This window comes from Ovis canadensis, chromosome 14 (genome assembly GCF_042477335.2).
Source record: "Ovis canadensis isolate MfBH-ARS-UI-01 breed Bighorn chromosome 14, ARS-UI_OviCan_v2, whole genome shotgun sequence".
NCBI lineage: Eukaryota > Metazoa > Chordata > Mammalia > Artiodactyla > Bovidae > Ovis > Ovis canadensis.
The window spans coordinates 49,555,865-49,583,214 of NC_091258.1; the positions used below are offsets into that span (position 1 = coordinate 49,555,865).

Consider the following 27,350-nt stretch of genomic DNA (forward strand, 5'->3'; position numbering starts at 1 on the left):
GCAAAGTGCCTCTCGAAGCTGATTTTACTCTCTGTGCCCAGGCAGCTCTGGCGAGTTGCACGGTAGAGGTCAGGAGCTGGGAGTGGGAAGATCGGAGGCGTACGAGGGAGAACGTGAGACAGCCCAAACCACGCGAGCTGCCCACGTCCGGTGAACTGTAACCCACTGGACCTCGGGCAACTCCTTAACCTCCCGGAAGCTGCTCGGCTGTCCTCTCCCCTCACCTCCGGAAGGTGGGCGTGGCCTCATGAATAATGAATCACCGCCGGGGGCGGGGCCGGACCCGCCCCCACGGGCGGGAAGGGGGAAGCGCCGAGGCTGCCTGACTGGAATGAGGGTAGCTGCGGCGACTGCGGCGGCGGGAGTGGGGCCGGCCATGGCGGTGTGGACGCGGGCCACCAAAGCGGGGCTGGTGGAGCTGCTCCTGAGGGAGCGCTGGGTCCGAGTGGTGGCCGAGCTGAGCGGGGAGAGCCTGAGCCTGACGGGCGACGCCGGGGCGGCTGAGTCTGAGCCCGCTCTCGGGCCCGCGGCGGCCGCCTTCAACGGCCTCCCGAACGGCGGTGGCGCCGGCGACTCGCTGCCCGGGAGCCCGAGCCGCGGCCTGGGGCCCCCGAGTCCACCCGCGCCGCCGCGGAGCCCTGCGGGCGAGGCGGGCGCGTCACCGCCGGTGCGCCGCGTCCGTGTGGTGAAGCAGGAGGCGGGCGGCCTGGGCATCAGCATCAAGGGCGGCCGCGAGAACCGGATGCCGATCCTCATCTCCAAGATCTTCCCGGGACTGGCGGCCGACCAGAGCCGGGCGCTGCGGCTGGGCGACGCCATCCTGTCGGTGAACGGCACCGACCTGCGCCAGGCCACCCACGACCAGGCCGTGCAGGCGCTGAAGCGCGCGGGCAAGGAGGTGCTGCTGGAGGGTGAGCCGGGCCGGCGGGCGGGCGGCGCTGGGCTGGGCTGGCCGGCGCTCACTTTGTTCTGCCACCCTGCCCCCTTTGCGGGGCCAGCCCCTTCCCTCCCACTCGGAGACCTCACCTTCCTCTCTGCTGGCGGCAGGCTTCCCCATAACCCCGTTGCTGGGGCTTTGGAGATGGAAAAACTGATGCTCCCTGCAGGAAAAGTTGGGCTGCCGCCGAAGTGTGGCTTGCAGTCCCCTAGGAAGGTTTTAGTTTGGAGCAGCCGTGCTTGAAGCCCCTCCTCTGCACGCTAAGCTGACACTAAGAACTAGAACAGGACTTCTGAAGGTCTCCGTTTGCCTCCTGAGTGGCGCTTTCTTCACTCACCTCTGGTTTCTTAGGCCAGGCAGGTCTGTTAAAAAAAAAAAAAAAATTTCATCCACACCGATGCCAGCGGTATGCTTGGGCAGACCACCAAAACGCTGGTTAATTTATGGGAATTTAACCCATCATTGGCTCTCAACAATAACCAAAGGAGATCATAGCACTTCATCGAAGCCAGAAAGCTGAAACAGCAAGTTTGTGTGGTTAATGAGCCTTGTTTAACAGTGGAGGCTCACGTGTTTGAACTTTTACTGCCAACTAGAATTTTGCCCCTTTTTGCAGGAGACGGGGTGCCAGCTTCCTACCATTCACAGGCTTCAAGGCTTTAAGCTTAAATTCAGAAGCCTGAAGTGTTAAATCTCAAGTCACGTTTGAATAGTCAAGATTATTCTTTTAAGTTTGAATGTGATCTGTTACCTGAGTCTTTTATGGAACTAAGGCAAAATAAATTTTATCTTCTTGAAGGACTCATGCATGTTGGAGGTAATACTACTTCAGAAATTTTTGAGCGATCAGCCTTCTTTCACCCATTCAGTCATTTAAGAGGCATTTATTGCTGACAATACAGAAGAGAATATAAAAGATGATGTGTCTCTATTTGGTGTCTAGTTGGAAAAATGATAGAAAAATGCAAAACAACTTACAAATTATAGATTGTGGAGTGCAAACTATATGAATACCAAGGGAGTGCAAAGTTAGGAAGTAGTGGAAATCAGCTTGATCAGGGAGGAGTTTTTCAAGAAGCTGAGTCTTGAGCCAGGTCTCCAGGGAAGTGATGGACATAGGCAGGGATGAGTCAAGAGGGTATTCCTGGCAGAGGAAGAACAGAAGGGAAGGGGTGGGGAGTGGAGGTAGGAAGTGGCCAGTCATCAAACTGACTGAGAGGCCAGAAGTCTAGCTTGGCAAAGTGATTTTCACTTTTTCCTAAATCTGCTAGTAAACATTTGGGAAGGTGTTAGTTTCCAAGTAAATATTTTAATGTGCTCTAATTGTAAAATTCCAGTCTCCCACCTTATAATATCCTATTTATAAATATTTATATTTCACTTAGGTGGGGCTAGACACTACTCAGAAATTAGTGTTAATAAAAGGAGTAAAATTATAAATTGTGGCGATGTGGGTTGTATGTGTGTAAAAAAAGAAAGAGTTGCCATAAATGTGTGTCTTGAAATTGTGCTAGCTAAGAATTTGGTTATAAATTCTTAGAGCCAGAATACTGACTGTAGTACTATTTATGTGGTGCTCAGTGGTGATGGGCAGATGTTTCAGCTCTTAACCCATATCTATATTTTTTAAATCTAGTTTTTGTTTAGATATAATTTGAACGTGGTATTCATACCACTTAAATAAAAATCATCTAGTAAACACTTCATAGTATTCATTAACCTAAAATAGGCCACATGTGCTTTTAGAAGGAGGCTTTACAAATGGCAGCATAATATTTAGTGAATGTTTGTTTACCTAACACAGGTTCTACCTTATTTTCCCATTTTCTAAAAGACAAGACATTTTTGTTCTTATATGTGTGGAGAGGTATGAAACTGAACTTTAAAAATCAAAGGATATAAAAATAAAATTGCTTATAATATGCAGAACCACTGCAAACAGTGATTTCATAGAATCAGTCAAATGTTTAAAATTGAGAACTAGTGACCCATCCAGGAAGGCTACTTTTAAAAGATAGATTTTTATGCTTAGAGTTTTAGAACTGAATGATCCTTCCATTTGATGTCTCAAAACTTGAAAAACTACCTTAACATAGCACAGTTTAACATAGCACAGTGATGCTCTTTTGTGGTGCGTACAGGGAATTTTAGGCATACCTTTATCACCCCCAGGCAAAGCAAAGCTGTACTGTCTGGTTGCCTGTGGTTAGGGAACCCAGTGAATTGAAGGGTTTTTTTGTTGTTGTTGTTGTTTTTAATCTCATGGATTTGTAGGAATTATTCGTTCATACATCAGAGGTTTGTTCAGCTCTTCCACTTGCCAGAGTCGCTTAAAAATAGTCTGATTTCTGCCCTCAGGAAGTTTGGAGTTGAGGTAAGAGAGAGTTAAGAAATAGTACAGCTAAGGGCTAAAAACTGTGAGAATGCAACTCTGGAGAGGGTGCAGTACAAAGAAAGACCCTGTGGGCATCAGAGGTTGAGGATGCCCAAGAAGAGATTGATGGAGAAGTTCAAGTTTGAATCAAGCCTTCCCCTAAGGAGAGAGCTACCACCAGTAAAGACAAATGAGAGACCTGAAGAAGTCAGTTTGCCCAGGGAGGTTAGAGCACACATGAGGGCTTTGTGGTCAGCTAGACCAGGCTATGTTCTGGCTAGTGGTTTGTAACCCCTAGGCAAGTTACTCAACCTTGCTGCACCTTAGTTTCCTCATCTATAAAACCAGGATGATAATAACACCTCTTCACAGGGCTGTTGTTCATTTGACAGTTTTTGTGCCGGGAGCCTTTGGGGGAACTGGGAATAGAAGCAGTAAGCAACAGTAATGAAAACAAAGTCTGAATAAGGAAGGTAGGACTGGGTCATGAAGGTATGCTACGAGTTAACAAAGACTCTCAGAATAGCCAGAATATCAAGTTGTTAAAATCCAGGGCTCCATTTTACTTGAAAAGAAATACATGATAAGAATAAGTTATTTAAGGTGAACAGGTCAAGAATGATTTTGCATTTCTGGCATGCAGACTCATTTTTCTGATCTTGTTTTCCTGTCGTCCTTCGTGTAGGCCAACTTTTTTATCCTTAAATTTTGCATTTACTTTTCCATCCCTCTGATTGTTCCTGTTCCTTCACGCTTGCTGCTCAGAACCTTATAACTTGCTAATAACCTTGTACTTGTAGTTTTGACTAATGTCTGATGTTAAGATATGCAGAGATACACAGATTTTCAGCATAAAGGGGTGACTGCTCTTCCATCATATTGTATGAGTTAAACTATATCTCTGTGTTAGAGAGAGTCTATCCAGAAAGCTTCTAGAATTTATATTTGAATTAGACTACACATTGGAAAGTGTTCCAGAGGAGGTTAGGAAAGACAGAATGGTGTTAAATGTAACATCTGAAATTTGAGAAAAGAATCAGTAAAATTTTGAAGCAATTCTCGTTGGAATATTGCTGGAAAATCATCTTTTATTGTGTAAATATGATTCTAAAATTATTGTTATCAAATCTATGGAAAAGAAAATAGTTAAGTATATAGAGAAAGTAGACTGATGAGAAATTTAATTTCAGAGCTGAAAATAATGTTTGTATCTAGAATAGTTTGAGATTTTGAGTGTCATATATGACTGATGCTTTGTGTTTGTTAAAGGACATGTAACTACTGATGTTATTAGGCTGCTCATTTGAAGAAGCTAGTTTGGGTTCTTAAACTGCTGTTTTCTTCACTGTGTGTTGGAAAGTTTGAGAGTCTTCTAGAGAAAACATTTTACATTTTCTTTGAGACTTTGCCATGTATATTCATCAGTCTGTGTCTTAAAGAACCACTAAATTGTCAGGGCATTTTATGTTTCCGGATTTCGGTTTTTTTGACTAGCCTCATTGTATTTCATTTGAGTGATTAAGCATGTTTATATAAGCAGCCACATGTTTGTAACCAGATTATTTCTTATAGAGTCCCCTTTATGCTGAAATATGCTCTCCAAATTATTAGAAAAATATGAGAAATTTATTGGTTCTAATACAGAGTGGTTATGAAAATTCTAAGAGCATTTTTGGAAACCATACCTGGGCTTTAATTTAGATCTCAACTGTAATTCAGAACTTCAGCTGATGTATTCCCTGGTCTATAGTCCTTCAAGGATAAAGGTTACTTTACTTTGTGATCAGATGTGTATCTTTGTACCTGAGGGATGAGGGCCTGTGCCTATGGAACAGTGTTCTGCTGGGCTTAGCAGACTGGGTCATTGGAGGATCCAATCACTGTCCTTGGATAGGCCAGCATACTCTCCTCACCAGCTAAACAGATGATGTTGCTTGCTTGCATTTCCCACTGAATAGCATGACAGTGCCTTAAAGTTTTTACCTGGGTTTTAAAATTATATGTGCATTTTCATGTGTATTTTCTCATTTGACCTTTACATTGTCCTTTGAGGCTGGTGTTGATTGCACTGAAGTTCATTCATGTTAAGTGAGTTACTGAATGTCTCAGAATTTCTCTTTATTTTTAGGGGAAAAATGTTCATGTTTCTTGTGAGCATGAGGAAACGTCTTACCTGGAATTTAAAAAATTGTAAAATAAAAAAAAGTCTCATCTTGCAGATAAAGGATAAATGACCAAAGAGGTCAAATAAGCATGTTTAAGGTCATCTAACTAACCAGTTATGGAACTTGGACTAAGACCCAGTTAGTTCACTGCTGTCTCCCTGGCACCATGATATCTACGGCCAGTCAGTCAGAACTTGTGGCGTCTCATGCATCATCACGTTGCAGCATGCAAAAGCAGCTGACGATGGTCGGTCCCTGGCCTCGGAGAACGTGGACTGAAACTGGGGAGAGAAAACCTCCCAACAGAGAGGAATTGCTGCAATGTACAGTGCTCACTCTTCAAGAATTCTCTGAAGAGGTGATCCTCTGGGGGATGGAAGAGTCAAGTGTGACCTCATGGGGAAAGGATACTTTTGTCTGAGCTTGAAGGATGAGTTGCTCCTCTGTAGTTGGAAGGCAGTTCAACGTGAGGCGGGTAACATGCGCAGAAGCCAAAGCAACCATGACTTGTGATAGGAAGTGACAGTAGGAATGGACTTGGGGGAAGAAAATTAAGCCAAGTAGATAAGTTGAAACCAGATTATGCAAGGACTTGAAAGCAGGCCAAGGAATTTGGACTTTTTCATTCTGTCAACCTTAAGTATCTACTGCAAGTGAGGTGTTCTGGTAGATGCTGGGAACTCAAAATTGGGAGTAACCCCTGCCCTTTAGGCTTGTAGGGAAGCAGTTATGCAGACTGTGATAAATGTTTTAAAAGAGATGAGAACATGGTGCCCTGGAAGCAGAGGTAGAAGTGCAAAGGAGATGGCCCATCAAAGGCAGGGAAGTGATGAGCAGCTGGTGTGTGGAGAGAAGTGAAGTGTGGGAAGGTGTGGGAAGGGTGTGGCAGCAGAGCAGGCTGGAAAGGTGGGCAGAGACCAGGTTGGTGGGCAGTGCCAAGCAGTGGGCTCTAAGTGGAGCTTCTATTTGCAACCTAAACCCTAAAAGAAGAACTTTCGTTGCATTAGTGTTTATAGATAACCCTGGTTCTCTTCCTCAGTCTTACAAGACAGTGACATTTCATACTTGATGCACAGGGTGATGTCTCCAGGGAAGAGTGAAAGCTTCACAGAGCACAGGAGTTGAGAGTGGTGACTTTGTTCATTCTTCTGCTCCTATCATTGCAACTTATTACTTGAGCCTGGTTGAGGGGATTTATGATATATTAGCTGCTTTTAACTACATTTATCTTTACAAAGTGAGCAGGTGGCTTAAAGATTTGCACAGAGAAACCTTGGATTCACGATAATTCTAGCAATACAAATAATAACAAAAAAGTCGTTTTACTTTTCTCCTGGTAGGAGCTCTTTGTCACATTTCAGGGTAATCCTGTCTGTTAAGACATCAACCTAAAAAATGAAATCATCAAGAAAAGTATTTAAAATGTGGATTAACACATTACCTTTAGTAATGAGCTATATAAGGCTGTGTTGTACTTTGAATCATACAGTAGCTAATGATGGCATGACTTCATCAGGGATATATTTAGTGTATTTATTTCATCTTTATCTCATTCATTCTTGATGTTTATGTCTTGTATATGTTTTATAATACGTATGCTTTAACGAATATTCGTAGGATGAGCACGTAGGCTCACATATTTACTGATGGGTGTGTACTATCAAGAGTTTCAGATCTGGCAAGCCACCCAGGTTGTTAAAAGTGCTTTAAATAAGGAGTGCTTTAAACAAAGGAGCAATCTGCCAGAAAGAGTGGCAGATGCGGAGTGTAGGAGCTCAAGACTATGAGGTCAGGGAAAGCACTTAGGAGCCTGTTGGGACACCGTAAAGCTAGTGAGACTGGATAGGACAGTTATGAAGCTGAAAGATACTAAGTAGATAGAAGTGGTGATTCTAAATGATATTTGGAGGAGGAAAGGAAAAGAGAGAGAGGATAACCCCTAGATGTCTGGCCTGGGAAAGTGGATAACTGTGAAACCAGAATGAATGGGGGAGGAACTCATCTTTTTGTGGGGAAGAGAAGTTTGGTTTTGGACTTGTAGAATTTGAGTCACCTGTGTGACATCCTGGTGCAGATGGCTGATACAGGTCTGTAGTCAAGAGAAATGTCAGAAATGAGCTGAAGATTCATGAGATGTTACTGTAGGAGGGATGATTGATGCCATAAGTGTCGATGTAATCGTTAGGAGAGTGCAAATTAAAGAGAAGTGGGGACAGGATGGAACCCTGCAGAATTGATCTATTTAAAAGCAAGAGTGGAGGAACAGAAATCTGGAAAGAAGTGGTTTCAAAAAGGAGGAGGTGATCAGCATCTTGAGATGCTGGCGAAGGCAAGAAGGAAACAAGTCCATTGGATTTGGTGATTAGAGAACAGGATCATGAGAGTTCTCTTAAGAGCAATTTCAGCTGAGTGACAGGAACAGAGAGCAGTGAATAGACTATACTTCTCAGCTTCTAAAGCTTCTCAGAAAAATAAACGCCACGAAGGTGAGCTAGAGTTGAATAAAGTATCCAAGAAGAATCCTACTTTTGTAGTCGTTTGGTTTTTATTTTGTTTTAAGGGAAAGAATTGCGACCTATTTGTACAGTAAGGAGAAAAGGCTGGCCGAGAAGGGAGAGGTTGAAGAGATAGAAGGGATGGGGGACTGATGCAATCCATTCTCGAGCCAGGAAGTGACATGATGGGAACAGAATTTTGGGTTGGCAGCAGTGGACGCACTGGATGCAATGCGAGAGGAAAGAGCAAAGGTAGGAAAAAGCACAGCTGTTGCAGAGAAGAGGAGTCCAACACAGAGACGGTGACCACTGGAGGGGGTGACAGTGGTGGTGCTGGGAGCAGGGGCAGGTTCGATTCAAGAAACGCTTTAAAGCAGGTGATTTCTTGCCAGGGAACAGCAGAACCCACTAGGGACCTTTTCCTGCCCAGATAGCCTCCTTCTGACTGCCTGGGACGCCCAAAGTTTGGACACTTGTAGAGAATCTCTGGCCTCTGTCACTAGCACAGGAATTTGATCCCTCAGAGTCGTTGGAGTGGAAACTAGAGAGCCACTGTTTTGAAGGAAGAAATGACAGGATGTGGGGGTAGATTGGATATAGTGAATTAACTCTGGGACAGGGACAGGGACGGCAGAAGCACTCAGCCATGTTATAAAGCCCTTAGGCAGCGTAACTCTTGTCAGCTGGCTGTGGGGTTGAGAAGAAAAATTTTAGTTTATAAACATCACATCTAGTCATGTGGCATAAGAACATATTCTTCCTTTAAAGGTTTTATCCCCCTAGATTGGTGAAAGGAGTTTTGGGCTTCTGGAGAAATGATGGTATATTTGGGTGAGTTTAATATTTTCTATCTGGAGAAGTAACTGTTGATTTAGTTCCTTAAGTGCCATTCTAAGGAATATGCACTGAGTCTTTCATAAAATGTGTTTTCATTTCAGTGTGAAAACAAAAATTTGTGAAATAATTCTGTATATAAACAGTGCCAGTGATTATGATATCAGTAGATTTAAAAAGAGTAGAGTTACAAAACTCAAATTTGGTTTGGTTTCTGTGATCCGGCTCCTACGACATTGCTAGAATGATTCGACATGTAAACTAGGGAAGAATATGTGAAGTGCAACCTTTAATTTTGGCCAAACCTCGTGGCTTGCCAATCTTAGTACCCCATGAGTGAAAGTGAAAGCCCTAACCGCTAGACTGCCAGGGAATTCCCAAAATGCAGCTTTTTACAAAAATTACTTTGACTTTTCTGCAATATTTTTTTCTTTCTACTGTCTTCTACTCTTTTTTTTTAAATTTTTCAAGTATTTCAAAATGCTTTATGAAAATAAAGATGGGATAGAGAGATGAAAAAATTGAATCTTTATCTTTAAATTTAATTAAGCTATTGTATATATAAAATATTTACTCACTTGGAAATTGGGGAGTTTTGAGTTTTCATTGAAAGAGACAAAGGTTTATTTTTGGTAAAATCAGTTGATAACAAGGTTTTTTTTTGTTTTTGTTTTAAGCAAAGATAATGCACATGTGTTATTCAAGGCGTTTTTGGTTTCACCACCGGTTCAAATTGAAGGGTGGAATTATTGGAAAGATATAGACAGGTCTCAGGACTCCAGGAAAAGCTGAGCCTCAGAAATGTCAAGGACCCAGGCAGTGCTGAGGATTACGCTTTCCACTTTTGCTCATGTCTCCTCATCTCAGAGCTTCTCTGTTTTTCTCTGAGAACGTTCTTTTGCAACAGCTTTGTTCTAGTCCTTTTACGGTTTCACTTTTTAATCTACACCAGGTTTATTTTGACATAGGTATGCGAGAGATTCCACGTTCTGTGCTTTTCCAAATAGTTAACGATTGTCTCAGCATTTGTCAAATAAACCTCTTGTATGCACTGTCTACCCACTCCAGTGTTCTTGTCTGGAGAATCCCAGGGACAGAGGAGCCTGTTGGGCTGCCATCTATGGGGTCGCACAGAGTCAGACACGACTGACGTGACTTAGCAGCATGCACTGTCTGCTAGATTGATGGGGCTGCCTGGAGTGCCATGTGGGGAAAGATTCCAAAGCCATATCTGGGTGCAGCAGAACAGTCTATGCTTAACTAGGGACGTCTGCAATGAGTGTGCTGCGTTGAGGTATATAATACACATGCTACATACCTGTCACCTAGGAATGACCCATTCTTCCCTCACTGATTTGAATTGTACCATTGTTTATATGTTTAATTTTTATATTCTGCAATCTGATTCTGGACTTTTTATTTGAGTGTTTTGTAACCACACCGTATGTTGTAACTTTAACAGTTAATAACTGATCATTCAAGTGGATTACACCATTCAAGAAGAATTTGGAAAAATAACAATGAATAATTAGAGGCTGGTGTACTTACTTATTTATCCAGATAAATTTTGGAGTGATTTTATCATTTCTTAAATCCTTTGGGATTTTGATTAAAATTGTATTAAATCCATAAATTAATTTTTAAGAGAACTGAGATCTTTGTAATATCTCTTTCCCAGTCATTTTGCCAGAAGTATTGGACCTCACTCATATATTCCAGGCATGTACCAGGAGATAATGGGATGTTCTGGTTGGCCAGCCTAAATCACATGGGAGTTTCTCAAAAGATAATCAAGCTGATGTTACCAAAAGAAGGGGGAGTGGATGGTAGGCAGACAAACAACCGACACCCACTCCAATGTTCTAAAACCACCAGAGGTTCATAGTAGAGATTAAATGAGAAACTACCATATAAGTGAAGAGATTTAGAAACTTTATAAACAGCTATAAAAGGAAACCAAGAAGAATACCTTTGCTTGGGTACAGGCGAGCTAGTTGGAGCATTTCAAAGATTCTTGAAACTCGAAAGTGCATAATAAATTATTAGTCTCAGCATTCTCTTTTGAACATCAATTTTATATACATTTCAAGCAACTTCTCCAGATTGTATTACGATTATCATGTTATAACTAGGGAAAGAAAACTATCTAGAGCTTATAGACAGGACCTGGCGTCAGAGGTAGAATGGGATGGAGAAAAATCTTTGTCTATCAGAACAGACATAGACAGTTTTTTTAGTAAGAATTATTTTGGTTTGCAGAAACCCAAACCAAATGGAGCATAAGTGGAATGTACTGCCTCATATAACTGCTAAGACTGGGGGTGGATCTAGGTTTAGGTCCAGAGGGATCCAAAGGCTCAAATTATCTTGGCTGCAACATCTGCTGTGGAGAATCTAATTCTGTGGAGTCAGCTAAGATGGCGCCAGCAGTTGTAGGAATGTATTGCCCTAACTTAATAACCCCTTTAAAAAAGGACAGTTTTTATTCTAGCACCTGCAGTTTCTGGGAAGGACTCTGATTAACTCTGCTTTGTCTACCCTTGGGACATATCTCTATTTCCACACTGGTGGAGACTACAATCCCGGCTTGCCCCATGTACCCATCCTTGGTGTGTCGAGATCGGCAGCATCACCAAACTATGAAATGTGGAATAGAGTGGATGCTAAGCAAACTTATATCCATGATAATGATGCAGACTTTGGAGCTAGAGTGCTTGAAATATTTGTGTAGCTAAATTGTAAAGTTTTTAAAAGTTAAAACAATAGAAATAAGTAATAATGACATTATTGAGACCTTTACTCTGCTAAGCAATTTACATGCATTGTCACAGTTTCTTTTAACAGCCCCGTGAGACAGGTATCATCAGGCCCATCTTAAATATGAAGAAATTGAACCCTGCAGAGATGAAATAATTTGCCCAAGGTTGCAGCACTTGGATGGTAGAGGCACAGATTTATCAGACTCCACAGCTGCTGCTATTTACTGTTTTGATAGATTGCTTCTCCAATGAATCAGTTTAAGAAGCTAGCAAGCCTGAAGACCAGTAGAATTTATCACTGTGATTGGCTTCATGTGCAGGAAGTCATGCTCTGGATTCTGGGTTGTTGCATCAGTCCTCTGAAGGGTATTATTGTTAGTGCCTCCCAGTCTTTGATTTTCCATGCCAGGCACAAATAGATAGGTGTATGTGATTAATCAGTTCATTGAATACGAACATTTCTGCTGGACACTCGGAGAAGTAGAAAGAAAACATGAGCCCCACCACCCTTACCTCCAAATGGCTTTATAAATGCTAATAAACTGACATAAGTTAATCTAGATTGTCTCATACATATTATACAAGTGATAGACAAATGCTGAGAGAACTTGCAGTGCAGGAATGACGGACGTTAGGAATGTGTTTCTCTCAGGTGTGAGGGGGGCAGGCTGTGGTATTGGCGTGGGAGGTCTTCAGGATGAAGGTATTATTAATTTCTTCAAAGACTATTGATTACACGCTAGAATAAAACTGCATTTATTTTTATTTATCTATTTTGGCCACACTGTCGGGCTTGTGGGATTTTAATTTCCCAACCAGAGACTGAACCCAGGCTCCGGGAAGTGAAAGCACAGAGTCCTAACCACTGGACCACCAAGGAATTCTGTGAACTGCATTTATTTTTACAGTGAACGTAAAGTAACAGTAACTGAAAAAATTAAGCTGACTCTTTGTTGTTCAGTCGTTCAGTCATGTCTGACTCTTTGCGACCCTGTGGACTGCAGCACGCCAGGCTTCCCTGTCCTCCACCATCTCCTGGGGCTTGCTCAAACTCATGTCCATTGAATTGGTGATGCCATCCAACCATCTCATCTTCTGTCGTCCCCTTCTCTTCCTGCCTTTAGTCTTTCCCAGCATCAGCCAAAACAGCGACAAAAAAGACTAAAGTGAAATTCTAAAAGTCATTGCTCACAACAGATGTTTTAATATTGATCTACTTTATCCATTTACAGTATAATAGAGTTGATTTTTATACTTGTTAATTTCATCTAGGATGCAGAATAATGATATCCTCACAAGATGAGTGCAAAGCATTTATACTGGAAAATAAGTAATAGTTTTAAATGCTAGCAAGCTGGTTTGTAGCAGCCAGGTCTTACAGGTATTCTCAGAAAGCCAAATTTGTAGGTTTTTTCCCACAATATATTTTGATAAGAAACATGTTTTCTTGAATGTTTTTCCTCTGCACTCTCTCTAAGGAGATTGTGGTTGGAGAAAGATCTCAATTTGCTCTTATTTCTCTACCACCCACCAGTTGACTCCCACTATTCTCCATTTATCTCTCGTATTCCCTCCTACTTCCTCTGTGCTTGAGACTCAAGAGAAGTCTTTGGGATCTTTAAGCATCTCCACCCTTAGGGATATAGTCATAGAAACTGAGTCTTGTACCAAAAATGCTTAGGTCCCAAACTGAAGCATGAGAGGACAACATACTTAGGAAAAATTAAAAAAAAAACACAGCAAAGCATTTCTAGTGACCATTAGCTCCTTATGTGACCTTGGAAAAAATATTAGCATTACAAGCCTTGCATTTCTTATCTATTAAAAATAAAATGCCTTTTAATTCTCATATTTTATAGTTCTATAATGACACAGAGAATGCACAGTTACAGTTACTATAAACTGACTATAGAAATAGATGGATTGTCAGGGAGGATATAATCCAATTAATTTTAATAGTAGTTCAGTTCAGTCACTCAGTTGTGTCCGACTCTTTGTGACCCCATAAATCATAGCACTCCAGGCCTCCCTGTTCATCACCAACTCCCGGAGTTCACTCAAACTCACGCCCATCAAGTCGGTGATGCCATCCAGTCATCTCCTCCTCTGTCATCCCCTTCTCCTCCTGCCCCCAATCCCTCCCAGCATCAGAGTCTTTTCCAATGAGTCAACTCTTCACATGAGGTGGCCAAAGTACTGGAGTTTCAGCTTTAGCATCATTCCTTCCAAAGAACACCCAGGGCTGATCTCCTTCAGAATGGACTGGTTGGATCTCCTTGCAGTCCAAGGGACTCTTTATTATATTTATTTGTGTTGACCATTATTGTCAAGCAAATTTATTCATGTAATAAATTTAGGAATTTAGATGTCAAAGAGTAGAACACAGCTGACTGAACAGCAACAGCGAGGAAGATGAATGGAGTTGGGGAGAGGTTCATGGAGGCTTTTTGTTAGGAAATAAAGCTGAACAAATAGGACAGAATTTTAAGATTGATAAAGTTGAGTTATGTGAATGTTCATTATACTGTACTCTATGTATTTAAGCATATTTTAAATATTTCACAGCTTTTAAAATTCAGATAAAATTTAGCCAACTGTCCAGTTTTTCTTTATGCTGGATCACTTAACTATCACTTTGATTCTGACTTCTTAACATTAAAAAAACTTGAAGTATAATTAACATACAATAATGTGTTGTTCATTTCAATGAATTTTTACCATTTTATACACCTGTGTAACCACTACATAAGCTATAGAACATTTCTCTCACCTCCAGAAAGTTCCCTCATGGCCATTTCCAGTCAATTCCTTTCCCCACCCCATCCCTAGGAATCATTTTTAAATTTCTTTCACCACAAATTAGTTTTGTCTATTCTTTTTTTTCTAAATTTTATTTATCTGTTTTTGGCTGTGCTGGGTCTTCATTGCTGTGTACATTTGTGTGTGTGTGTGTGTGTGTGTGTGTGTGTGTAGGCTTTCTCTATTTGCAGCAAGCGAGGGCTTCTCATTGCAGTGGCTTTTCTTGCGGAGCACAGACTCTAGGGCACACAGGCTCATAGCCTCTAGGGCGAGAGCTCAATGGTTGTGGCATATGGGCTTAGTTGCTCTGAGCCATGTGGAATCTTTCTGGATCATGGATGGAACTCACGTTGCCTACATTGGCAGGTGGATTCCTATCCACTGTGCCATGAGGTAAGTCCCAGTTTTGTCTGTTCTTGAAATTTATTGGAATGGAATCAAAAGTGTTGAAGTCCTTTTACTAAATTTCTACTGGGTTGTTTATCTCTTTGTTGTTGGTTTGTAGAACTCTTTATATATTCTAGACACAAGTCTGTTGTCAGATGTCTATGTTGTAACTAGTTTTTCAATCTTGTATCTTGTCTACTCAATTTCTTTTTCTTTTTAAAGCTGTAAAATTGCCAGTTTTATTCCTCTGGCTGATAGATCAAGAGGTAATTTGAGGTTTACATTTTTTTTAAACAATTCTTTCATCAAGAGTTTAGGTGCTCCAGTTGCCCTTATATAAACTGATTGTAAATTCTTTGATTGACTCTTAATTATGGAAAAACCTTTAATTCTTTTTGTGTGTTTGATGTATTCTTCAAGAAATACATATAAGCAAAAAGAAAAAAATATTACGCAGAAGTAGGCACAGTTAAATTTTTGATATGTGTGTGAATGTGTACACACGTGCACACACACACACAATTTGAGATTTTCTTCTACATGTGTAAGCTGATACTAAATATACTTCCTTGTAGTCTGTTAAATTTTACTTTATGATATGAGGTGAACATATTTTCATGCATATATGTGAAACTTCCCGATTGAAAAATAGACCTGGAGAATGTGTCAAAATAGAAAATCCAGATGCTGGTAACAAGGAAACTACCTAAAACAAAACTCCACCAGATGATTAAAAATAAAGCAAAAGTCAGAGAAACACCAGAAAATGCTAGCAGAAAGAAAGCAGGGGCCAGTTTTTAATATTAGACCAAAAGGAATTCAAGGCCAAAAGCGAACAGGATGAGGAGGGCAGTGTGAATGTCTTTGTTTCCAGTTCAGTTCAGTCACATGCGACTCTTTGTGATCCCATGGACTGCAGCACACCATGCTTCCCTGTCCGTCACCAACTCCCAGAGCTTACTCAAACTCATGTCCATTGAGTCTGATGCCATCCAACTATCTCATCCTCTGTCATCCCCTTCTCCTCCTGCCTTCAATCTTTCCCATCATCAGGGTCTTTTCCAATGAGTCAGTTCTTTGCATCAGGTGGCCAAAGTATTGGGGTTTCAGCTTCAACATCAGTCCTTCCAATGAATATTCAGGACTGATTTCCTTTAGGATGGACTGGTGGGATCTCCTCACAGTCCAGGGGACTCTCAAGAGCCTTCTTCAACACCACAGCTCAAAAGCATCAATTCTTTGGTGCTTAGCTTTCTTTATAGTCCAGGTCTCACATCCATACATGACTACTGGAAAAACCATACCTTTGACTAGACGGATCTTCATTGGCAAAGTAATGTCTCTGCTTTTTAATATGCTGTCTAGGTTTGTCATAGCTTTTCTTCCAAGGAACAGGCATCTTTTAGTTTCAGGGTTGCAGTCACTATCTGCAGTGATTTTGGAGCCCCCCAAAATAAAGTCTGTCACTGTTTCCATTGTTTCCCCGTCTGTTTGCCATGAAGTGATTGGACCAGATGCCATGATGTTAGTTTTCTGAATGTTGAGTTTTAAGCCAACTTTTTCCTTTTCTCTTTCACTTTCAAGAGGCTCTTTAGTTCTTCTTCCCTTTCTGCCATAAGGGTGATGTCATCTGCGTATATGAGTTGTGAAATATTGATACTTCTCCTGGCAATCTTTATTCCAATTTATGCTTCATCCAGCCCAGCATTTCTCATGATGTACTCTACATATAAGTTAAATAAGCAGGGTGACAATATACAGCCTTGACGTTCTCCTTTCCCAGTTTTGAAGCAGTCTGTTCCCTGTCCAGTTCTAACTGTTGCTTCTTGACCTGCATACAGATTTCTCAGGAGGCAGGTCAGCTGGTCTGGTATTCCCATCTCTTGAGGAATGTTCCACAGTTTGTTGTGATCCACACAGTCAAAGGTTTTGGCATAGTCAGTAAAACTGAAGTAGATGTTGTTCTGGAACTCTTGATTTTCAGTGATCTAACAGATGTTGGCAATTTGATCTCTGGTTCCTCTGGCTTTTCTAAATCCAGCTTGAACATCTGGAATTTCATGGTTCACATACTTTTGAAGCCTGACTTGGAGAATTTTGAGCATTACCTTGCTAGCGTGTGAGATGAATACAATTGTGCACTAGTTTGAACATTCTTTGGCATTGCCCTTCTTTGGGATTGGAATGAAAACTGACCTTTTCCAGTCCTGTGGCCATTGCTAGTTTTCCAAATTTGCTGGCATATTGAGTGCAGCTCTTTCACAGCATCATTTTAGGATTTGAAATAGCTCAACTGGAATTGCATCATCTTCACTAGCTTTGTTCATAGTGATGCTTCCTAAGGCCCACATGACTTCGCATTCCAGGATGTCTGATTCTAGGTGAGTGATCACACCATCATGGTTATCTGGATCATGAAGATCTTTTTTGTATAGTTCGTGATTTTTGCCACCTCTTCTTAATGTCTTCTGCTTCTGTTAGGTCCATACCATTTCTGTCCTTTATTTTGCCCATCTTTGCCTGAAATGTTCCCTTGGTATCTCTATAATTATCTTGAAGAGATCTCTGGTCTTTCCCATTCTGTTGTTTTCCTCTATTTCTTTGCATTGATCACTGAGGAAGGCTTTCTTATCTCTCCTTGCTATTCTTTGGAACTCTGCATTCAAATGGGTATATCTTTCCTTTTCACCTTTGCCTTTAGCTTCTCTTCTTTTCTCAGCTATTTGTAAGGCCTCTTCAGACACCCATTTTGCCTTTTTGCATTTCGTTTTCTTGGGGATGGTCTTGATCACTGCCTCCTGTACAGTGTCATGAACCTCTGCCCATAGTTCTTCAGGCACTCTGTCTGTCAGATCTAATCCCTTGAATCTGTTTGTCACTTCCACTGTATAACTGTAAGGGATTTGTTTAGGTCATACATGAATGGCCTAGTGTTCTCTCTACTTTCTTCAATTTAAGTCTGAATTTGGCAATAAGAAGTTCATGATCTGAGCCATAGTCAGCTCCGTCTTGTTTTTGCTGACTGTATAGAGCTTCTGCATCTTTGGCTGCAAAGACTGATTAAGTCTGATTTCAGCATTGACCATCTGGTAATGTCCATGTGTAGAGTCTTCTCTTGTGTTGTTGGGAGAGGGTATTTGCTATGACCAGTGCCTTCTCTTGGCAGAACTCTGTTAGCCTTTGCGCTGCTTCATTTTGTACTCCAAGGCCAAACTTGCCTGTTACTCCAGGTATCTCTTGTCTTCTTATGTTCCAGTCCCCTATAATGAAAAGGATATCTTTTTTTTGGTGTTAGTTCTAGAAGGTCTTGTAGATCTTCATAGAAGTTTTCAGCTTCAGCTTCTTCAACATTATTGGTCGGGGCATAGGCTTGGATTACTGTGATATTGAATGGTTTGCCTTGGAAACAAACAGAGATCATTCTGTCATTTTTGAGATTGCATCCAAATGCTGCATTTGGGACTCTTGTGGACTATGATGGCTACTCCATTTCTTCTAAGGGATTCTTGCCCACAGTAGTAGATATAATGGTCATCTGAGTTAAATTGACCCATTCCAGTCCATTTTAGTTCACTGATTCCTAAAATGTTGATATTCAATCTTGCCATCTCCTGTTTGACCACTTCCAATTTACCTTGATTCATGTACCTAACATTCCAGGTTCCTATGCAATATTGTTCTTTATAGCATCAGACTTTACTTCCATTACCAGTCACATCCACAACTGGGTGTTGTTTTTGCTTTGGCTCCGTCTCTTCTTTCTTTCTGGAGTTATTTCTCCACTCTTCTCCAGTGTCATATTGAGCGCCTACTAACCTGGAGAGTTCCTCTTTCAGTGTCCTATCTTTTTGCCTTTTCATACTGCTCATACTGTTTCCAGTTTCTAGTCCATCATCACAAATTTATTTCTTACTTTTCTTATCTCTTCTCTGCTGCTGCTGCTAAGTCGCTTTAGTCGTGTCTGACTCTGTGCGACCCCATACACGGCAGCCCACCAGGCTCCCCCATCGCTGGGATTCTCCAGGCAAGAATGCTGGAGTGGGTTGCCATTTCCTTCTCCAATGCATGAAAGTGAAAACTGAAAGTGAAGTCGCTTGGTCGTGTCTGACTCATCTGTTCTTCTTATCATTTCTTCATGGTCCAGATGCCCAGTGGTTTTGTCCCTGACCAGGCAGAGTCAGCCCTCCTCTAAGGTTTCCTTCTGCTTCCTGGGCTTGCGCCTTTTGAGAGTTGAGAATGTCCTTCTGCCTCCTGTGGTACACTCCCAAGGGCTATCTTCCTCGGCCTTTGGCATGTTCTGTGGTTTTCCTCCTTTTTCTTCACAAGACTTTTGCATGCTGAGTATTTTTCTCTTATTTTCTTTTTGAGTAAATTAATTGTGCCGAGATCTAAGGGATTTTTTTTTTCCTCCCTCTTCCCTTCGACCCTTTTGTGTCCCTCCTGAAAGACCAAGAGTCCTGAAAGGATCTGAGACCCTTCTCTCCTTCTCCAGCAATAGGGAACTTCCACAGGTCAATAGGCCCTGAACTGTAAGGCCACTCAGTTTCTTAATGGTGGATTTGGATAATCTGAAATTTTTTCTTTCATGGTAGCATTATGTTTCCTGTCCGAGAAATATTTGCCCACTTCAAGGGCACATGTTTTCTTCCAGAAGCTTTGTGATTGTGTTTCAAATTTAGAGCTACAGTCTATCTTCAAGTAATCTTTTGTATATTGACTACTTTTCTTTGCTATAGATAGCCCTCAACCTGACTGCTAAAAGTTCATCTACCTTTAATATTCTCCCTATTTCTCTTTGGAAGTAATAGCAGGGGACTCTCTATATAACTTTTACCAAACCCTTTAAACACTGCTGCTGCCTGTTTATTTCTGTATTTTCCCTCTTCTGTGGTGTCTCACTGAAATCTCAGACAAATTGAGTCATCTCTGTTTTCTTTTTTGTAATTATACCCCCATTACACCTTCAGGGCCTCCAAGGGCCTTATAGCAGTGTATTCAGGAAAGCCATAGGAAAATAGCATCCTGGCCTAAGGGTTGCCATTGAGATAAGAAGTATCACATGTGACTGCATGATTATTTAAGGATTTCTTCTATGCCTTACCATTTATTTAAGCTTCTTGCGCAGTATTAGCATTGTGATGATATTAATGTCACAGAACTAGAAGGACCATTCATTAACAGTAATAAATGGGAGAGAATGCACTGAACCAAAAGTAGCAGTCTTAGAACCTAAGGCTTTCTTAAATGCAGATATGTACTTAAAGCAGCAACTAACTTATTTTTGTAATGTTGATATACTGAATAGGGGATGGGGCTGTGGCAAAATAGAAAGGATTAAGGAGGCAAGTACACAAAATCCTTTAATACTGCTTAGTAAGGTATTCATTTTATCCATTTGTAGAAATCTGAAATTCTTTAAGAAAGGAGTATATTTTTAAGTTGGAGGTGGGGAACAGTTGGTAAATCACTGGATATTAACCAGATTAGGATACAGATTACAGCTAGAAGGAATGTTAATCCTGTGAGACCATCTTTATTGTCAACAACACCACCAAAAAACATACCAGCCTGAAATTATTCTCAGATTTTCAGGGAAAATTTTGAGCAGGTTATTTTAGATTTCTTATTTGAAGGGTAATAATCTTGAGTTTGTTTTAAAACATTTTTTTGCATAATCAACTCTTAATTATTCATGTGATATTAATCAGTTTTGCTATTATTTTCCTAATATATTTCATCTCAATCGAGTTTCTCTTGTCCTCTTTGGCTCTGGGTGAAGAGTGAATTACCATAATCTGCAGCATTTACTATTAGATGGAAGATGAATTTTAATATTTGCTTGAAAGTGAAAGAAAGTGAAAGTCGCTCAGTAGTATCAGACTCTTTTCAACCCCATGACTGGTACAGTCCATGGAATTCTGTAGGCCAGAATACTGGAGTGGGTAGCCTTTCCCTTCTCCAGGGGATCTTTGGGCAGATCTTTAGGATCTCCAGGCATATTCTTTACCAGCTGAGCCACAAGGGAAGGCCAGTCTTTGCTTGAGCAAAATGTAATTGGAGATAAAGCTGCTGCTACAAAATAACAAAAAAATCCCATAAATTTAAATTATTTTGGGAGTATCCACTATTGTGAACTCTTTCCTTATCTCTTCAACTAGTGAGAATGGTGGAATTGGAGGTCTTGACCCCATGGAATCCTGCTTTCATATGTTTTTAGCTTCCTGGCTGTTCATGCATGCCTTTTCATGATCCTGTCCCAGCAGTGTCTCCTCAGCAGCAGAAGTAAGTTGTACAGCTGTCAGCCAGTATAGGCACAGCCCAGGAGCTTTCATCAAGGCAGGAGCTAGGGAATCAGTGGCTTATGGTCTAGAAACGTGTAGGTCCACAAAATGAGGTGATCAGAAGGCCACCAGTTTTACTGTTGAGCAGAATACACCCGACTGAATCCATGCAGATGACTGTGTTGTAGAAGAAATAGCATTGGCTTTGGAACCTAGCAGACCTAGAGCTCTGCATGTTGTGGGGAAAACAGTTTACTCTCTTTAAGCCTCTGTTTCTTTCTCAGTCAAATGATTCTGAAGGTTACATCAGTCACTAAGTCATGTCCAACTCTTTGTGACCCCATGGCCTATAACATACCAGACTCCCATTTCCTTCACTGTCTCCTGGAGTTTGCTCAAATTTATGTCCATTTATATGAAGCACATAACAGGTGTTCAGACAATGTTAATTTTCCTTCCCTTCTATGCATTATACCTGGATGGAAAATTATTTTAGGATCTCTTTCTGCCTGTCTCGAGAAACTGGTGCTAGCTAGTTTAGGAGCAGGGCCTTATTTATCTCCCTCGTATACACCCACTGTTTAGGTCATCTGCTCATGTAATTTCAGCAATTACCTGAATATCTATAATGTTTAGCTATAGCTGTTTGTTCCCAGCGTTTCTGTGATCCCTTACCAGCATATCAGATTTAACCCTGACCTAGGCAAACTTCTTTGCAGTCATTTATTATTTGTTTAAGGGTGTATAGCCTCTGGCCCTGTCTCCTTCCTCTCTTCTCATTGGCTTAGAGGCTTTCTCCTTGTGTTTGTCCTTCCCAGTTTTTACCTTAAGGCTTATGAAGAGCAGGAGTAAGTCCTTGAACCTCCCTGGTTAGTAGGAATTATTTTGAACAGAGAAAAATGTCTACCTTTAAGGAGCTTATAATAGAAGGTAGTGTGATGGTTCCTATTCATATACTGGAGTGGGCTGCCATTTCCTTCTCCAGGGGATCTTCCCAACCCAGGGATTGAACCTGGGTCTTCTGCGTTGCAGACAGACGCTTTACCGTCTGAGCCACTAGAGTGATCCTATAATAGAAGGTAGTGTGATGGATTCTATTCATACAACATGTAGGTTGTGAATTTTATGCACTATTGGAATTTCTAAAAATATTAACATTTGGATTTTTGCCTTTTCCATTTAAGATAGTTCCTCAAACCCTTTCCTCCTGCTTTTTTTTTTAACTCCATTAGTAATCTGTTATTATTGAGATTCTTCTCTTAATGTTGTCTTATAAGCTAGAGACTGGTGAGAACTGTCCTCCTTGGCTCAGAGTGTAAGGAAGCAAGAGTGGATAGCATTGCTGTTCAGGGCTTTTGCTTCCATAGGAGCACCAGGAGCACCAGAAGTCTTTCACCTAGCACCAGATTCACTGGTTGTATTCGTCCCATCAGGTATTATTCCAAATATGGAATTTTATTGCTCCTCAAAAGAAAAACATGTTGAGACAGTAGTTTCTAAGAAGTCAGACTTTGCCACAATTCCTTTTAGATGCAACACCTCAGGCCTTTCCTAGCGTAGATTTAAAATTCTTTCAGAAGCACAGATTTTTCACAGGGACAGATGATTCATTAATTTTGCTCTATGGAAAGAAAGGATCTCAGGTTAAATACACCACCCACACCTAAATGAGCTAACTACAGATTTAAGCTTTGGGAAACCTAAAACATATTTTAAGAGCATCCAGTCTTAAACTGAAGCAAGATATTTTCAATACTCTACCAGCATATGGAAACTGGCGACTTCAGCCCCTTCAGTAGTCTCTCTCAGTTAAACAGCTCGTGGCCTAAACAAGTATTTTTCTGCTCTTCAGTTTACCACATCTTTCTTGGCATCAAATTACATTTTTACGTAGTTCAAATCCTTAGTTTGACCGTTGGGCTGAATTCATTTATGGAAGTGGAAATGAAAATTATTTGTGACGTTACTGCTACATTGCCCACATATGGTCATGGTGTGTATATAGCTTGTTTTCCTGAAGTTATATTTTTAATTGCCTATTTACAGAGTCGTGAAGTGAATTGAAGTTGCTCAATCATGTCCCCCATGGACTGTAGCCTACCAGGCTTCTCTGTCCATGGGATTTTCCAGGCAAGAAAACTGGAGTGGGTTGCCATTTCCTTCTCCAGGGGATCTTCCCGACCCAGGGATTGAACCCAGGTCTCCCACATTGTAGGTGGATGCTTTACCATCTGAGCCACCGGGGAAATCTTACCAAAAGGAGAATTCTCATATGCATGACCTAATTTACTTTCTTGGAGCTTAAGGGAAGTTATATGAAATACTTTCTCTACATTTGCCCTCAGATCCATCCCAGGGAAGAGGCTGTTACCAGAATTGAATTTCACAGAATTTCACAGGCTCCTAGTAAGGCAGAGAGAAAGATCTCCAGCTTTATCTTTCCTTTTTCCTTCTTTCTCTTGCCTACTGATTATTGGGGTGTTTGGAGGGGTGGTTCTGGTGTCTTGTTTGTTGGGTGTGACATAATGGCTTTTTCTTTTAATTGGATAATATTTTCCTTCCCATTTCTTCTTCCCAGTATCTAGCATTTCCAGCCTATTTCTTTCAGATTTTGCACACATAGGTGTGTAGATTAGGCTAGGGACAAACTTGAGATGTCCTGTGCAGGTGTCTTTGGAGTGCAGACAAACAATCCTTTGACTTGATTACATTTTGCCACCTGAGGACAGGCGCTCCAGAGCACACAGTTTATACTAATTCTGCTCACAATTCAAGTGATGTGTTTTTGAGTGACATCTAGGTTGTATCCTTTCTTTAACTCAGTTCTTTAAAAATATGTATTTATCCATTTTATTATGAAGTTTGTGATCTGTGTTTCAGTAGTGACCTCACTTTTTTCTTCTTGAATATTCACCTAGGTAGTTCTTTAAGGAGGAATGATGCATAACAGCCAGGGCTACCTTTCACAGTATCTGATCACCCTTAACTACATATCAACCAACCTCTCTAGAACAGATCACAGCATTTTACCCTGACCCCGATTCTGGCCTTTCCTAACTGCTTACGTTTCTCTGAATGTTTCATGTCCTCGACTGGATGCTGTAACTCAGCCGGGCACACTCACTTCCGCCTCGTCTGCCTGGGGTACTTCTGCTGTCATTCTCAGTGATAAGTCTCCTGTTTGTGTAATACATTCTGCATATAGTTCTGTAATGGAGCTTAATATACTGAGTTGTTATTACTTATTCATTGGTAAAATATAGTGTATTTACATGGTTGGTCTTTCTTTCTGTCTTTGTTATTTACTGGTAGAGTGGCACATGCCAAGTTTATTTTTTTCTCTAAGGTCTCAGTATCCTCATTTGTAAAATGGGAATAATAAATGTCCCTACCTACTAGGGTTATCATGAAATTCAGTGAAATTATTCACATAAAACACTTAACTCTGTTATTGAACATTAACTGAGCATTGACGTCAGTGATTGAATATTTGTGTCCTCTATTACCAGTCTGGAGACTGGTAGAGACATGGAATGTGTTTTATTCATCGTTCAGGGATGGCGGGGCTGAGAGGGGCCTGTTTCCTCTGAGATCGGGTCTGCTTTGTGAGCCTTATTCATTGACCCCCACGGTAGTTCTCTGCTGTGATTAGGACAGACGCAGAAAGGCACAGTGGTCATTTTTCTGAGTTCACACCACATGTAATCCTTTATGTTCTATGGTAATGCTCCTGGGGAAGAGGTCTTAACCAGTTTGTACGCTCATTCATTTAACAGATGCTTTTTACCGTGTGCTGTGCTGATTTCTAAAACTGGTGAAAATGATGGTCAGGTTCTGCACTAGGTCATAATAGTAATATTTCAAATTTGTATGGCTGTTATAATTCGTAAAATCCTTTTCCAGTCCATGCTTTATTTAATCTTCACTATAACTCCCTAAGGATAGACTTTATGATTTTTACATATAAGGAAGCTAAACTGCAAAAAAATGGAATTAAGCCACGAGCGTGGATGTAAATTCTTCTGAAGGATGAACACACAGAAGCACACTCTTTACCAAAAAGTAATCATTTTCTTTTGAAAAATAGCATTCTTGACTCGTGCTTTTTGTTTAGTTTTGTCTTGGCTGGGGCTTTCCAGCCGCTTTTCCGCGCTGCCGCCCGCCGCCCCACCACCCAGCGCTGCCACACCCATGGCGGGGATGGAGACTGCGGCTCTGACTGTTCCGGCGCCTCTGTGCTGCTGCCGGCTCAGAGCACCATGTGCTGTCAGTGTGGGCAGGCTAGTGTTAAATATTGATCCCTGGTTGTTATTATTGAAGTCTTGTGTCTAATACAGAAAAAGTGAATTACCACAGGATGAAAGGACTCTGACCTGAGTTTTTAAAATATGCTAATAGAAAGGTCATTGTAAAGTACACACCCTTCTGCAAGGTGTTAGCCAGCCCTTTTTTCTTTTTTTTTCCCCTTATTCTTGAAACATGAATTGAAATGCTCACTTGCTTACACACACAGTGAGATTATCCTGTTAATCTTAGATAAGACCTGGTTACTCCACTTTTTAACTGTATAGAGCCAGTGAGCAAGTTTGAGTGCTGACTCATTTGTACTGGTGGCTGATGGATTTATACAAACAGTGTTTTATGACTTTCCACTATCTCAAAAGCCAAACTGAAAGCTGAGGACATATTCAGAAAAAGATGACATGGGTTTTTAGCTGTGGCTTTGCCACAGACTGCAGCTTGGAAGAAGTTTTCTAAATTTCTTTGAGCCTCCTTTTTCTTAGAGTTTCAGTTTAGCATCCTTAAAAATGAACAGTTTGTACAAATGATCACTGAGGTCTCCTCTAGCTCTGCAGTTATGTAAATTATTTAGATTAGTATTTGTGCACAGGACACTCTGGACGGCTGTGTGTGTGTGTGTGTAAGGAGTCAAAACATAATACACATGAAATTGATAGCTATTTCATTCATCTCTAAATATGATCATTTATTTAGGCTATATTGACTATAGTTCTATAATTCAAGGGTACATACTACACTCTACACTTGTGGATCTTTCTCCTTTCCTGGAATAATCTCTGGGAGAGAAGTGGATTTAGAATGCATGAAGATAAACATAATCTCAAGATAAGCACTCTTACTGATTATAGGAAGCTAATATTAACACAAATTGACTGTCAGTTGCAAGGGCAAACTCTCACATAACCAAAGAGTGTCTAATATTACTATGTATTATAGTAATGCACTATAATATTACTTAGTATTATTTGACAGGAACGCTTGGCATGAAATTTTGGAATTAATGTAGATGCCTTTAGAATGAAAAGGGCTTCCCTGGTGGCTCAGCTGGTAAAGAATCTGCCTACGGTGCAGGAGACCCGGGTTCGATCCCTGGAGAAGGGAATGGCCTCTAGAATGACCCTGTTATTTGGTTTTGTCATGAGTCTGACCTCTCAAATTTACTCTGACTTGTTAAGAATAAGTAAAACTAAAAGTGAGTGGAAGGAAATGCAAAGTGGTATTTGGTCAAAGGGTACAAACTTCCAATTGTAAGATGAATAAATTCTGGGGATCTGATGTTCAATCTGATGATTATAGTTAACAAAACTGTCTTATATACTTGGAGTTGCAAAGAGAATAGATCTGAATGTTCTCACCACACTAAAATTGTAATTATGTAAAGTAATAGATGTGTTAACTAACCTCATTGTGGGAATCGATTTTGAACCGTTTGAATCATTTTGTAAAATATCTATCAATTTGAATTTGTGTCACATTTTATCATGAACAAATGGACCTTGTGTATTTTTTGAGCAAGAATACTACAGAAGTGATATATCCTTCTCAGTATATATGGGAGGGTAGTGGGCGTGATGTCAATATGTCTTAATACTAGTAAAGTAAACCTTTATAACTGTCGAATCTCTCCACATAAAGTTACCATTTCCCCCTTTGTAATTAATAAATATCTTGGTGAAGACTGAAAGTATCCTATTACTGTTTGAGCTTTCACCCTTTATCCTTTAACCTTTTCACTAATTGTAGTGTTCATTACTGGTTTGGTGAACAACAGTTATTAGTGTAGTGTCCTAATGATGATTTTCTTTTTTTCTCATTCCTTTAACACTTGTTAATTGGAATTCCTCTTCTTCTCCTTCTGCTTCTTTGCTGCACCACATGGCTTGTGAAATTTTAATTTTCAGACCAGGGATTGAACCTGGGCCCTCTGCTGTAAGAATGGACCTAAGCAGTGGATGGACCACGAGGGAATTCTCTAATTGAAATTCTTTAAGAGCTATCCCTTATCCCTCATTTATTT

The 27,350-nt window shown here is 40.8% G+C and overlaps 1 protein-coding gene and 1 pseudogene across 1 annotated transcript in view; one reads left to right on the top strand and one right to left on the bottom strand.

Annotated features, from left to right (window-relative positions):
- The first annotated feature begins 297 nt into the window (after nucleotides 1–297).
- The window catches only part of SNTB2 (syntrophin beta 2), a 68,229-nt gene continuing 41,176 nt past the window's right edge, over nucleotides 298–27,350 (top strand). The window contains exon 1 of the mRNA XM_069550222.1: nucleotides 298–911. Within this exon, the coding sequence (XP_069406323.1) occupies nucleotides 332–911 (580 nt within the window). The 5' untranslated portion in view covers nucleotides 298–331. The remainder of the gene's footprint in view (nucleotides 912–27,350) is intronic.
- LOC138418657 (transcription elongation factor A protein-like 8) lies at nucleotides 15,570–19,086 on the bottom strand (annotated as a pseudogene).